A 15148-nucleotide genomic window follows, 5' to 3' on the forward strand; every position below is an offset into this window, starting at 1 on the left:
CACAGGGTCCCCGGCTGTGGGTCCCAGACCAGCGCCTTCAACCTGCCGGCACGCGCTTCTTTGCAGCCACAGCCTGGCCGTCCCTCTCCTCCAGAAGGGATCAGGGACCAGTCTGCCTGTCCTGTGCCACCCCCTGAGAAGTGAGAACACCCCAGGGAAGTCTGGGGCGGTGGGGACAGACTTGCAATCCGTAGCACAGTCCTCACTGGGGAGACAGTGCCGCCAAGGCCCCGGGGGACACCCCTGCACCCCCACAGATGCTGACTCGGCACCCCCTTCCACCTTTGGCCTTATGCTCCGGCACCCCTCTGACATCTGGAGAGCCCCGGGCTCGGAGGTCAGATTGCGGCAGGCCCTGCACCCCCAGCAATAACTTAGCACGTAGGGTGCTGAGCCAGAACATAGGCCCTCACAAGAACACACTCACGATCTGTAATGAGGACAGAGAACAAAGCATGAAACAGCACATGCAAGAACCACACTTCTGTAAAAAACTATCAAATACTTGCATATCTGCATAGCAAAGAAGCCGATGGGAACCCGTGGCGGCCTGCATTACAGCTCGCTTCGGCCTGTCATTTTCCATACTTTCTAATTTTTCCACAAGCAACATGTATGCCTAGCATAAGAAAGCAAAAGAGGAAGGAAGCCCATCTCTGGAAATGTGAAGCAGCGCGCACGGGCCAGCTTGGGTCCCTGCTGCCCTGGGGTCAGCCCCAGACAGACTATCGCCCTGTGGGGACAGTGACAGAGAGAGGCTTGCTGGCTGGCTGAGCATCTGAGACAGGATCCGAGCATCGCATTTCATCCTCCCCTCAGCGGCTCCAGTCTACCCGCCCACTTTACAGAGAGGAGGTGGAGGCGTAGGGCGGGATCCAAACCAGATCTGTGTGGGAGGCCTCAGCAGGTTAGGGCCGGGTTCTGGAAGCCCACTGGCTTCAGCCCCGGCTCTGCCTCTTCTCAGCTCTGGGCTGACACTAAGGTGATGCCACGTCCCCTCCCCTCGGCACCGGTTCCACATCCGTAAGAGTGGGGGTTGTCACAGTGCCCGCCTCCCGCCTCTGAGAGGGTCATGAGGATGCATAAAACAAGGCAGGTAAGACTCGTAGAGCAGAGCTGGGCTTGGGAAAGTAATACTGCCTGGCACAGAATGTCAGCGCCCCCACCCCCGAGGGCAGGGACTGTCGGCCAAGGCGCTGCGGTGCCCCGCACATCACCGGCACACCAGAAAGCTGGAGGGATGGAGGGTGGGGGGGAGGGGCAGGGGGCCCAGCGCCGTCCTGGGGAGGGGCTGGGCGGGCGGGGAAACAGCAGAGCCCGACCCTCTGGCTGGGAGCTCAGGCGCCAGCACCGCCCAAGGACCAGGGACTGCACGCCTCTGGGTCTGCACGAGGGGACCCATAAAGATTCCCTCTTTCCAAGTGCGTCAGTCTCCTTATTGCTGCTGGACAAGTTACCACAAACCCAGTCGACTTAAAACAACACGGACGTGTTATCTTACAGTCCTCGGTCAAACCTCTAACATGGATCTCACCGAAGGTAAAAGGGAGGTGTAAGCAAAACTGTGCTCTCCTGGAGGCACGGGGGTGAGGAGTGGGGACCGTCCCCTTGGCTTTTTCCAGCCTCTGGAACCAGACTGTGTCCCTTGGCCCACGGCCCCTCGTCCGTGTTCCACACAAACAGGGTGGCATCTTTCTTTTAAAAAAATTTGTTTTTAATGTTTATTTATTTTTGAGAGAAAGAGACAGAGCGTGAGCGGTGGAGGGGCAGAGAGAGAGGGAAGCACAGAATCCAAAGCAGGCTCCAGGCTCCCAGCTGTCAGCACAGAGCCCGACGCAGGGCTTGAACTCAGGAACGGCGAGATCATGACCTGAGCTCATGTCAGATGCTCAACCAACTGAGCCCCCCAGGCGCCCCCAGCGTGGCATCTTTCAATCTCTCTCTGACGGGGGTCCCTCCTGCGTGTCTCCTAAGGACCCTTGTGTGTCCGTCCACAGGGCCCACCTGGGTAACCCAGGAGAATCTCCCCCTCCCAGATCCTCTACTTACATCTGCCAGGTCCCTCTGCCATAGACAGTAACAAGCTCACGGGTGCAGGACTTTAGGACATGGCACTCTGGGGGCGGAAGGCACTATTCTGCCCGCCACAGCTGTGAGAGGTGTGGAAAGGACCACATAAAGTCCGTGCACACGCAAACGACTGGTGTTGCACCCCCTACGTGCCGGGCACCAGGGATGAGAGAGGAAGAAGGCAGCGTCCTATGGCCGCAGGGACCCAGCAATGGCCTTCGCCAGATTCCTAAAAGGGGACTCAGCACAATGAACGGCAGTATGCGGGGACCTTTCTTCAGGAGAGACTGTGTGGCTCTTAGACTAGGCCCTTCTGTGCTGGTTCTTTTATTCTGTGATCCAAAGGCTAGAGCTGTGGAAGTGGAAACCCCTCGTTATCAGAGGTGGGGAGGAGGAAAACCAAAACCAAAAAAAAATAATAATAATAATAGAGCTTTTCCATTTCGGGACTGGCAAGGAGCCAGAGAAAGGTCTCTAATGGAAAGGGGGCCTGGTCCCCATAACCCTCTCATGAGGACCTTTTCCCGGGGTGCTGACCTCTGCCAGGCCTCAGATCTCACACAGAGCCCTCAGAACAGGACACAGGAGGCTGGGAATGGCCCCGATTTGTAGAAACCATGAGTTTAAGGGCAAGCCCGGGATCATCAACAGCTCCCGACAGTGGCTGCAGCAAATCTAGCCTTGAGTGAGAAGCTGATGACTGACTTCGCCCAGGGGGCAGGGCTGGGGGCACTCCAGCTCTGTCCAGCTGTCCCTCCCAGGACCCCCGTACTCCCCACACCCACAGGCCGCAGAAGCCCCAGGCAGCCGCCGGGCCCTCCGGTGCCCTGTTTCCATCCATTCTGTTCCAACGCCACTTCTCTGGGCCCAGCCTGACCCTCCCAGCACCCACGGCATCCAGAGAGGATGGGGCTCCCGGGCACCTCAGGAATCCAGTTGCCCAACTGCCTCCCCGCATCCAGGCCCAGGTGAGGGACTCTGACCAGTCCATCTGGTCTGGGTGCCCAGGAAGGGGCAGGACAGGCACGTCCAGGGGACCAGGAAGATTCCCTGCGGCCCCAACAGGAGCCAAAAGCCTGAGCCAGCAGGAAATACTAAGGCTGCAGGGGGCCCTGTGGGGATGGGAGCAAAACTGGGCAGGGAAAGCAAACAACTCCAGAGGGGGCTGGTGCCCTCAGAGGTAAGAGGCTCGGGCCCGAGTCCAGGGAAAACACAGGAAGTCAGCGACCAATACGCCCTCATTTGCTGCAACCGCTGGGGCTCCAGGCTGCTCCAGCCAGACTTCCCCAGCGAAAGCGCAGGGTGCCTGAGTGCATGGGCTTCAGAGTCCACCAGGAGAGGCCAAGCCCGCAGGCTCCAACTCCGGCCTCTGTTCCTCATCTAAAAAGTGGACAAGAGCAATCACCCCATCTCCTGCGGCAGAGGAGCCGGGAGAGGAGATGTGTGCGAGATGCACTTAGCTCACCAGCACCGCTGGTATCCCCGGGACCGGTCACTCAGCCACGTAGAGCCTGCCTCCCCGGGGGCCTCCGTCAGCACCAGAGTCAAAGCCCAGGCTCCGAGGCCCCAGGCCCACAGACCCAGAAAGTTGCCTTTCAGACCACACTCGTCCTTCTGTGCACTGGCGCCCGCCATTCATGCCACGCAATGCCTTCAGGACTCCCCCGGGCCTGGCCAGCTGCTGAGCTGAGAGGACCCAGACTCCCCTCCCCCACCAAAACCAGTTGCGCCCCAGGGAGCAGACACGCAGGTGGGAAGACACACATCCACACCCTTACAACAGAGGGGAGGGGGTTGCGTTTACTCTGCTCCCATTGTAAGGGCAGGAGCCTCACCCAGAATCACACACAGGCAGTGCCGAGGCCACTGTGCTCGAGTCCCCAGCAGCCAGCTGTTACCCTCCTAAGAACCCAGAGGCAAAGTTCAATCCCTTGGCAGGCAAACTTCTCACCCCAATAAATACACCCACCATCGGCTCATCCGCATGGAACAGGCCACAGCCCCCACCATGAGACGAAGTGGGAGGTTCTGGGTCTGGACCTCGGGGTCCCGAGCGTATCCCTGGAGGACAGCCTCGGTCCAACACCCTGCCTCTGGTTGGAGAGGCCCGAGGTCCTAGACTCTGTGTGGAATGGACACGCACTACCTCTGTGTAACCCCGGCCACCTAACTTCCGTGAGCCTCGGTTTCCCCACCTGTGCCACAGGTCAAGCAGGGCCTACTTCCTGCAGATAGGAGGCATCAGTGGGACTAGTTCAGCGCCTGGTACGTAGTAAACAATCGTTACCATTACTATTACTGTTGCTGCTGCTATCTTTGTCATCCGGTAACAGACATGTCTCCTCATGGGAAGAAAAAGCGCCACCAGAGCTGAGCGCTTTGAAGGCGACTCTTGTCCCGCAGCAAGACGGATGAGACCCCAGGCATTCTCACTCCTAGGGACTGTTGAGTAGGGTGGCCTGTCACCCCAGGGGCCTCGGCCCCCACGCACCCGGCAACAGCAGCAGCTCTATTGACCCCGTAGCCGCCTGGATGCCTCCCTGGCCAAGCTGGTCAAGGGGCCAGGAAGTCCACAGGCCTCAAAGTCAGACACGGACCCAAGGCCCCCGCCGAGGTACTGCCGGCCTCAGTCAGCCTCATCACCGCCCACCGGGCCACTGTGATTCCCTTCCCAGTGCAGACTGGGAGACCCGGGTGGCTGGGGACTGACAGCCCTGTCAAATCAGGTCGGTCTGACTCCCAGGTACAGAGCCCAGAGGCTCCCTCCATCACCACGTCTCAACCAGGATCCAGAATAACAACAGCAAACACATCCGGGGCAGCCGGAAGTGAGGCTCAGGACAGGAAGCCACTCGCACGATGACGCACAGCTAGTGCAGAGCAGGACTTGAAGCCAGCTCTGCGTGGCTCAGGGCCCAGGCTGCCGGGTGTTTCAGGACCCGGATGCCAGCCCTCACCTTACCCACCTTGCTCCTGCCTGGCAGTGGCCAGCGGGGACTCAGGGACAGGCCCTGCTTCCCTCCCGCGCTGGGGACAAGGGCCTGGACCGGAGTGTGGTGGCCCTGTGGCTGCAGCTCCTCCAGGACCTGGGCACTTACTCCGACTCTGGTCAGAGGCCTCCCAGAGGCCAGGAAGGCAGCCGGGCAGAACCCAGGGCTCTTTCCAAACCCTGAGGCAGGGGCCGCCACGGGGAGGACCGGTGAAAATGTCCGATTTGCTCTTTCAAAGCAGTGTCAGCTTAGAGCCTACCTTTAGGAATGTCTAAAACAAAAAGGAAAACAATTTTTTTTGCCCCTTTCTCTTGGATAAAAAGGACAGTGATCTGAATGGATTCTCCACCCAGAAGACTCCAGAGTAGAAAATCACCCCTCCCTCCCCCACCCCAAGAAGGGAGCCAGAAGTAGTAAACAAGACCAGGAAGGGAGGGGTGTCACTGGGAACACAGAGAGCACTGGATGAGGAGTCTGAGGCCGCCAGAGTCTCACAGCATACATGGTCTTGGACAAGTCCTGCCCCCAATCTTCCCATCTGTGAAACTAAGGGCGGGAAGGGGGGCCCCTGGGGCCTCCTGCCAGGACTGACGCTCTGCAAGGGGCTCACAACCCATGAGCGTGTGCCCAGTGAGGGAACTCCAAAGAGATGTTTATTCAATCCAGGTGTTGGCGAGACTCACCCCCGGCAGCCTAGGACCAGCCCAAGAGGCTGAGGCACCAAGTGCATGGTCTCTGTCCCTCGGGCTCCATCACTGGGAACACAGAGCCCAGACAGGAGGCCAAGGAGAAGCGAACGCAATGTGCATATTTGGTGCGTCCTTCGACAGCCTCTCCTATTCCACATGATGCTCCTAGATGGGTATCACTTCCACCTTACAGATGGGGAAACCAGGGCTCAGAGAGGTTCACAGGCAGCCCACAGCTACCCAGCTGGAGAGGGGCTAAGTGGGGACTTGAACCTTTAGAGCTCATGCCCTGGGGCCATCAGGGGATGGTGCTCAAGGGGGCTATGGCTGCTCCAGGGCGAGTGCCAGGACAGGTAAGGGGGCTACAGAGGGGCGGGCAGCGGGATCAAGGCAGAGGCTGGGGCCCCTCTGCCTGAAACACCCTCTGAGCTACCTGCCCAGTGGGGCTGCTGAAGACAGCATGGTAATGACAGCCACTCTCTGGGCCATGGGGTCACCGCCTCAGCACTGCACCAGCACCGGCCAGATACCCAATCTGGCCTCCAGGACCCACAGAGACAAGGCAGGCAGGGACAGTCCTGCGTGGGCAACCGGCTTCTCCTGGAGGGCGGTGTGAGGGACGAGGGTAGCTGGGCACTAGCTCATGGCCCCTCCCCTTCCCCCCTCCCTCCCCCCTACCCCACCTCTGCCAGGCGCTTCCTCCAGTAAACCTCTTTCCAGACCCTCCCCACTCCCCGAGCTCTCCTCCTGGGCCCCTCCCATCCTCGTCCCTGGTTCCCAGCACATCCCTCTCTGGGCCACTCTCCAGTGTCGGCATCCCAGACAGACTTCCTGGCCCACCCCGAGGGCTCTGGCCCCTGGGAGATCAGAACCCCCCCCCAACCCATGCAGACATAGGCTGAGCTGCTGATTCATTTCAGATCCCCAGCCAGTGAGGAGAGGCCAGAGGGTACCTCTGCCCCAGCAGGAACCCTCCTAGGGCCCACCCACTCCAGGTGGCAAATGCTGGGGGCCCAGGGCGGGGCACAGTGCATCTCTGAGGGATGACACCTGCCTGAGGACTAGGCCCCCTGGCTCCGCTTACCGGGAAGACAAAGGGAGACTCAAATACCCCTCCCCCCACCACCAGGGCGGCCAGGATTTAAAGTCAGGGCCCCAGGCCCTCAATCCACCACTAGAGATTCCAGCAAGCAGCAGTGAGGCAAACCCTGAGAGCCGCTAGCCCCGGATGTGAAGCCCACCCCGGAGCTGGCTGGGGAGGCCACAGAGGAAACGGCTGACAGTCTTGAACGTGTCCCTCCTCAACCAAAGGCCGGTCCAAGCCCTCCTGGGCACGGCGCCACCCTCTCCCGCACCTCCTGCCTGGTGTCTCCTCTTTCTCCAACCGACAAAGCAAAGGAAAGAGGCTCACTTACTGGGTCTGGGGTGGTGAGGCTGCTGGATCGGGGTCTGTGAGAAGAGAGCAGAGGAGAGCCTGTCAGGCCCCAGGCTGGTCTCTAAGGACTTGGCCCATCCCCGCCCCCTTTCCCAGCCTCCCCCGGGGTGCCAGGGACTGGGCCTGGCCAACCCGGGTGCCTGCTGGGCTCCTGCCTCCCCTCCCCCAGCCACTGCACTGTCATTAAGCTCCCAGACCTGTCCTACCTGCACCACCCCCACCCCCATGGCCCACATCCCGACTCTGACCAGAACTAGCCGCCCTGCCTGCACTGGGCCTGCCCCCCACTCCCAGCTCCTCAAGGATCCCCTTGTCCCCAAGCCTGCAGGAGGTTCCTGCTAGTCCGGTCCCCAGTCTCTCCCAGATGACACAATAGAGAGCCCAGAAGCTGCCATTTAACACCAGCCTTATCAGGGCACTCCCAGCCCTAGGGCCACCAGGACCTCTGGGAGCCTCCTCCTCTGGCTGGTGTGACTCCCTGGAAGAAGCTGCTGGAGAAGAGGGGCTCTGGAGACACAGCCCTGGGCACCCACTGCGTCCAACCCGGGCCACCCACTTCCATTACAACAGGTCAAAGTGCACCAGATGCTGCAGGAATGCTTGGAATCTCCGATTCCCAAGGGAAGCGATGGAATGCAACCTCTTCTCCATGGTTTTTCCCTTCCTGCTTCTGGGGACAGTGTCGGGGCCGGGAGGCACCACTGGGAGCCTGCAGCTTCCAGGAGGCTCTCAGCTCCCCGTAGCCCCCACACGCAGGAAATGGGAGGACCCGAGGCGCCCACAAACACCTTACCAGTGCTGGGGGCGGAGTCCAAGTCGATCAGTGGGGCGTCGATATCCTTCTCGGGAGCAAGGCCAGGGACGGCCAGGCCAGCGCTGGTGTCCTCCTCATCATCACTGTCGTCAAACTCAAAAGCCTCTCCAGGGTCGTCCTCCGCCTCAGGGGAGGGGCCAGGGTCTCCAGGAACCAGCTGATCTCCTGGAAGGGAGGAGGAGTTTGGGCCGCAGGGTTGGCAGCCCAGGGTCAGCGGCCCAGGTCAGTGGTTTGGTCAAGGGAGGGTATCTGCAGTGGGTCAGCAGCTGAGGTCCGAGCAAGGGCACAGGGGCAGTTCCCAGAGATGAGAGTAAACCCCTGCCAGGGCCAGCCGGCCCTCCTGTGCTCCGAAAGTGACCTGTGGTCGAGTGAGGGCTCTAAGCAGGTGGGCAGTGGACAGAGGGGAGGGAGAACGCCTTCACGGAGACCATGAGCACATCCGCACGTGGACAGATGTCTTTCATGCCCTCATTCTCTATCTCCCCATTTTGTAATCAAGGGAGCCTTTTACATGCATCTGCTCACATGTGGGGGTCGGGGGTCCGTGTCGAGGGTCCGTGTGTGCACCTGTGTACTTTTCATACGTGTGAGTGAGCACACACACACTTGGCCTGCAAGTGTTTGGAGCCCAAAGGAAACCAGCTGGCAGGGACCAGGGCGCAGTCTGGCTAGGGCAGGGCTAGGTGCCTGCACCCCCAAGCCCCCTTATGGCCACACCCCCACCACCCCGCAAAGCGCCATTGAAGCAGAGCCCGGCTCCCACCACGGCCCCCCTCACTGTCTTAGCGCCCCCTTTCCTACCTCCATTCCTGTATAACCTACAGTGATGTGATTTGTGCTCATTTGTTTTTCTAGGCCGATCTCAGATCCCTAAGAGCCCCTTTTACTGCCTCCTCTAAAGGGAACGGGTCCTGGCCTGGGGTAGAAACTCAGAAACTTCTGTTAAACAAGAAAAGGAACGGATTCTCTCTCCTAAAAAGCTAGCCAGGCCCCCACCTCTCCACCTACGTCACCTCACTGAGGTCGTCAGTCTTCCTCCAATGGCTTACTTCCTAGAACCTGGGGCTGGACAGCGCCTCCTGCTTTCCCTGTGCCCTCCCCCAGCCTCCTGCAAGCCTGCTCCAGAACCGCAGGGCAGGGCAGCCTGGTGTTACAAATCTGCAAAGCTGACACCCCAATCCCCACCCGCAGTCTCCAGCCGCCCCAAGAAGTCCTTCTCTATCCAGCTCCCACCGTAGGATTTAGAGCATGAGCCTCCGTCCCGCCTGAGCCCCCTAGTGCTGTATGGTTCTGAGTAAGTCACTTCACCTCTCTGAGCCTTGGTGGCTCCCTCCGTAAACTGGAGAATAAAAACAGCACCCACCCCCCATGAGGCCAAGGATGTGAACTGAGAAGCAGATCCGGTCTCTCAGCCTCACCGCTACTGACTTTGGGGCCACAGGGTCTTGGGGGGGACACTGCAGGACGTAGGGAGCAGCCCCTGCCTCCACAGATAGAAGCCAGTACTGCCCTCCGGCTGTGACAATCAGAAATGTCTGCAGACATTGCCAAACGTCCCCTGGGGAACAAAATCACCTGGGGGTTGAGAACAGCCAGGGCAGACGGAGCACCTGGGCCAGTGTCTGGTGTCGCTGGGTGTTACACAATAACACCCAGCGACACCTGTTGTCGGCATGGCCCCTCCCAGCCTGAGATCCTTGAAGACAGGATCGCCTGGTCCTCGTCATGGACTCGGCGCCAGCAGGTGCTCAGGGTGGGGAAGGAAGAGTAAGAAGTCAGGGAGATGCATGGAGCAGACAGACAGCTGGATGGAACAGCAGACAGACCGATGGGCATATCCAGGTCCGGCAGTCTCTTGGACTAGAAAAATCCAATCCTTTCCCCACAGCGACCTGGGAGTATGCAGAGCAGAAGATCCCGGTTGCAAATGCATCAAATTCAAGGAGTCCCCTCCTCAGCTGCTGGAGTGTCGCAGAAGCACAGAGATCACCCTCCCTCCCTGCCCCCACCCCAGACGGAGGCCACTGAGGCGGGTGCCTACCTCTCCTCCCTGAAGCTTTGGGGGCACCTTGGGCCCAGGTCAGCAAGATGGACTCCTCTGGGCCACGACATGGCCGGTGGCACAAGCCCTTCAGGTCAGGGAACCGAACCCTGGTGGCGAGCCTGAAATGGGACCCCGGCAGCTCCCTGTGTAAGCCTCGAGACCACCCCCACTGGACACAGGCCACAGAGGTTCGAGCGGCAGAATGCCGTAGCCACAGTCATAAAGCTGCCAAGCGGGGAGCCGGATCTGAGCCTCCCTCTGCCTCAGTCCCCGTGCCGACAGGCTCCGCTGAGCCCTGCTGTCCCCTTGGACACTTGGCCCAGAGACGGTGAAATCCAGGGGCTGAGTCCGAAGCCAGGTTAGTGGATTCTACATTCCTGCCCTCGACCCACCGGTGAGTCGCACAAACAGGGGATTCCCCGGGGAAGCCTTTTGTTTCGTTTTTGACATGCTTATCTGAGAAATTTTTAAATATTTTAGAAAGTCACATTTGGTATTACTTTTGATAGTGCTTTTGACAGTTCTGTTCCAGGATATATACACATAAGCACATGTACAGGTGGTCTAGAATCTTCTACTGCTCTCCCCTGGCTCATCCCACACCAGCCACACTGGTCTCCTTACTGCACTATGAATGTGCCAGATGTGCTCCTGCCTCAGGACCTTTGCACTTTCAGTCCTGGGGTCCAGAATGTTCTTCCCTAGGTATCTGCTCCTGCTCTCACCTCCTTCGGATCTTTACTACAGGTCATCTGCAGGTGAGGCTGCTATGAGCAAAACTGCCCACAGAGACTCGCTGGGACTCCCCATCTGACTTGCCTGCCTCACTTTATTCTATGGCCCTGGTCAGCAGTGAGCTTTGATGCTTTTATTTTACCACATCCTCCCTGGCACATAAGCTCCTAAGGGATCCTGGTCTGTTTTGTTCACTGTCGTACCCCCAACACGCAGTAGGCACATAGTAAGTATCTGTTGAACACACACACACACACACACACACACACGTGCAACACATGCTTGTGGCCGTAAGAGTTTAAAAACACTACGGGCGCCTGGGTGGCTCAGTCTGTTACGCGTCCGACTTCAGCTCAGGTCATGATCTCACTGACTGTGGGCTCAAAACAGCCCAGAGCCTGAAGCCTGCTTCAGAATCTGTGTCTCCCTCTCTCTCTGCCCCTCCGTGGCTTACACTCTGTCTCTCCTTTCCTCTCAAAAATAAACATTAAAAAAAAAATTTTTTTAAGTTTAAAAGTACTAGAATAAATGACTATAAGATCCTGCCCACGATTTGGGGGCTACCAGATATAGACCCCTGCTGACCCATGGGGCTTCAGTGCCCTTGGTCCCACCCACTTGAAGCTGCCTGAGAGGCAGTGGGGACACTGTGTGCATGGCCGGTCCCGCAGGGTGACTAGGGTGTCACAGTCAGACCACCGGCTCCAACGCCAGCTCTCCTAGATGCTGTCTGAGTATCGGTCATGTTACCCCCTCGAGCTGCCGCTTCGTGACCTATAAGGAGGACAATAGTGACCACCTTACAGGCTGGCAGAGGGGGCAGGGGTGAGGACGGGCGGGCGGAATGAATGGACTCAGGTAAAGCACCAGGTGTGAGGTACTGCTCACTGACCTTAGCTATTCTGCCGGTATGGCCCTACTCATTCTGTCCTGTGCCATTACAGCCTTCCCACTATCTTCATGGCTATTATTATTATTATTATTACCTTACATCAGAGCCCAGCCCCAGGCCCTAGGGGAGCCAGGCAGGCCTTCCCAATCACAGGCCTGGCCCGCTGAGCTACCGACCCTCGGGCTGTGTGCGAGGACCTCCATCAATACAGTCACACCAGCATCCAGAGGACTGTTCCCAGCAGCCCCTGGGCCAGCAAGATGGGGCCCTCTCATGTCAAGTTGCTCGCTGCAGGGGAGGCAAGCAAATATGACAAGAGGTGACCACGGCACGCCAGGGGCTGAGCCAGTGCCCAGTGACCGCAGAGTGGGGGGCGCGGGGGGCTCATGCTGGCTGGGGCTGACAGAGCTTCAGGCGCGGGGCTGCCCCTTCAGAGAGCCCTGCAGGGTGAGTGAAGCCCCGACAGGCTCACATCGAGCTGGAGTTCCAGGCTGCAGCCACAGCAGGAGCGGGGAACGAACAGCACATGACCCAGCGGAGCTGAAGACGCCAGCCAGGAGGAGGGCAGCAGGGTGTTTGGGGGAATTTGAATTTCATTTAGTAAGATGACAGAAAGTTCTCAAAGGATCAGCAGATGACAAAGAGCCTGTCTCAACCCGGTGACACTAAGCCAGCAGTATCAGATACAGCCGGAATGAGGACTGTCGGCAAATGTTTGCTGAATGGAAACGAATCGACTTAATCATAAAACCATCATGTTCGTCATTTTTGCTGGGTAGGAGAGAAGACCCCAAATGCCCCTGGCAGCGGGAGACAGAGCAGAGGGCATCCTGGGACCCCAATCGCAGAAGTCACAGTCATGCATCAGGAGATGCCCTCTTCCCCACAGTCCCAGGCTCCTGAGGCCCAGACACCCAGACAGGGCTCCTTATCAGAAGGAAGAATCAGGAGGCCCCTCCCTGGGTAATGAGAGTTGAGCTGAGCCCTTCCCACCTATCCCGACCAGCGGCAAGACCAGAAGCGGCCACATGTGCCTTTGATGTTCCCGGACACGCTGGGTCCTCGGAGGGCCAACCCCAGCAAGGCCGGGAGGCAGGACGCCTGAGAGGCCACCCTGCACTGTGAAGGTGGCTTCGCTGCGCCAGTCCCCACCCTTCAGAGAAGAAGGCGAAGGCTCAGGGAGGAAGGCCCCGCTCCTCGCTCTCTGCCCGGGGCTCAGAGCCCAGCACACTTGACCTTGTCCTGCAACACCCCGAGGTGATAACAGCTTCTATTCACTGAGTGATTGCTTACCACACGCCCGGGCTTTACATATATTTAAACCTTGCAACAGCTCCGGAGAGCGTGTCATTACTACCCCAAGTTTCCGGCTGATGAAACAGCCATGGAGACACCAAGTCATTCAACCAAGCCCGTGGTGTCAGGGGCAGGGCTGGGCTGGTGACAAAGCCCTCACCCAGGACTGCTGGTATCTCCCTCCCTCAAAGGAGGACAAAAGGACAGGAATCTGGGCCCAGCGGGTGCAGGGTGTCCAGGTCCTCCAGGGAGGACCCCGATTCCGCCGCCTACAGGCTCCGAGGCCCCACCACCAGGTAAACTACAGGACATCGAACTGAATTTCAGATTAACAACAAATACCTTTTTAATCTAATTATGTCTTTTGCTTCTTCTCCTTCTTTCGACAACTCCAGTAACGCTGCTGCAGCTAGATGACCCGCCCTGGGTGCCTTGGCAGATGGAGCTGGACGGCTCCAACGCCTTCCCCTCAAACCTCGGGTGGCCGCCCTCCATTCATAAGCTTCACTCCCCCACCCCCACCCCCCAAAGCACACAATACTCCTGCCGTCAAAGTTTAAAGTCTCCTGGGGATCTTGGGTAAAGAACCAACCCTTGTCTGGAGCCTACTCTGGGACAAGGAAATTACGATTTCCATGTTGCAGACGAGGACGGAAAGGGAGGCAGAGGGGCGAAGCCACTTGCCCAGGGGCACACGGCCAGCCACCAGCAGGGCAGGACGCACGCCCGGGGCCAGTGGCCCGTTCAGAGGAGGCTGGAGCGGGGAGCCTGGGGCACGGTACCTAAGGCCGCCTGCGCAGGAGGGTCGGAGGAAGCCATCAGACAAGGTCCAGCTCAAACCAGCACAGTCCCAGCGCTCGCCTGTGAAGAAAAGGCCAGAAATCGAATTAGCTGGTGTTCAAGGGCAAAGTTCTGTCAACAGAAAGGGGTCACTGGCTCACGACCTGGGTGCTTCCAGCCCACCAGCTCTCTGGCGCCTTCCCCAGCGGCTCCGGAGCCCGGGACCGCCCCAGAAAGGGCCCAGCCCCCGCCCAGCATAAATCATTAACCCCGGAACTCCAGCAGCTGCAGAGCCGTAACCCCATCTTCCCAGAAAGCACTGGCCACCGCAGACCTTCCTTCTGCTCCATGCCCAGGGACCCTGGGCAGCCCGGTGGGTCCAGCCAGTCAACCCCTCTCATCCCCTTGTGGTCTACAGGCAAACTCCAGCCCGAGAGGCCAGGACCACGCTCAGGCCCCTGCGTTCCAGAAGCCGGATCATGCCTGAACGGTCATGGACTCGGCCGGACACTTCCTCCTCCCGGCCGCCCACTGACCACAGCTCCCTGGAGTCCGGCCCCTCGCACCAGCCCCGCCTGCACCCCCCTGAAGGCCATTCACTCTTGCTTTGTCTCTCCCCGTCCTGCCCCACAGGGATGGCCAGCTGGCGAGGAGCCACTGGCCGTGGCACACGGGTGTGAGGGAATAAAGGGCTGCAGAGAGGCAGATGGCTAGAGACAAGGGTAGCATCCCAAATGCTTAGAGCCGGGAGCACGGCCTCAAAGGTGGGGGGGGGGGGCTCTGGGGGTGTCCCAGGCCCTGCAGCCAACTTGCCAGAAGTCCAACAGTGAGAGAAAGAGCCCTCCCCACCCCCTACCGGAACCCTCCCCCCACCCCCCATTCTGAGCCAGGGGCTGTACTCCTAGACCTTTCTGCAGAGGGGAGACGCAGTCCTGGAGGGAAGCACGAGCCCTCCAACCCAGTCAGCCCCTGCCCCATACTGGCTGTGGGCCTGTGTTCCTTCCCAATCCTAAAGCCTTTATTTTCATTAACTGGCTCTTCCTAAAACAAACACAGGACACATGTAAATAGCAATTAATTGATAACAGCAAACATTCCCATGGTGCCTGCTGTGTCTCAGACACTAATCTAAGCACTTTACAAATATTAACATCTGTTCATCCAAACCATGAGAAAATGAGGCCCTGAATGGTTAAGTGAGTTGCCCAAGATCACACATCCACTAGGTGCCGGAGCTGGGGTTTGAACCCAGACCGTGGGCCCCATGGTCCACGCTCATTAAGTAGCCACCACACTCCAGGGCCTCTCAAACCCAAGCAGTATAAAGGGTATGCAGTGAACCACCACCCCCAAGTGACCATGGTCACCAGGGCCCTAGGAGTCCTAGCTCACACCTGTCCTGT

At 59.0% G+C, this 15148-nt stretch overlaps 1 protein-coding gene across 4 annotated transcripts in view; it reads right to left on the reverse strand.

The window, feature by feature from the left end:
• Window positions 1–13826, reverse strand: part of ARHGEF10L (Rho guanine nucleotide exchange factor 10 like) — a 105575-nt gene extending 91749 nt beyond the window's left edge. For all 4 annotated transcript variants that reach the window (XM_029947671.1, XM_029947670.1, XM_029947669.1 and 1 more), the window contains exons 1-3: window positions 13748–13826; window positions 7978–8163; window positions 7165–7198 (exon numbers count right to left, since the gene is read on the reverse strand). In XM_029947671.1, the coding sequence (XP_029803531.1) occupies window positions 7165–7198; window positions 7978–8163; window positions 13748–13784 (257 nt within the window). In that variant the 5' untranslated portion in view covers window positions 13785–13826. The remainder of the gene's footprint in view (window positions 1–7164; window positions 7199–7977; window positions 8164–13747) is intronic.
• Between the last annotated feature and the right edge of the window lie 1322 nt (window positions 13827–15148).

This window comes from Suricata suricatta, chromosome 8 (assembly GCF_006229205.1).
Source record: "Suricata suricatta isolate VVHF042 chromosome 8, meerkat_22Aug2017_6uvM2_HiC, whole genome shotgun sequence".
In the NCBI taxonomy this organism is placed as follows: domain Eukaryota; kingdom Metazoa; phylum Chordata; class Mammalia; order Carnivora; family Herpestidae; genus Suricata; species Suricata suricatta.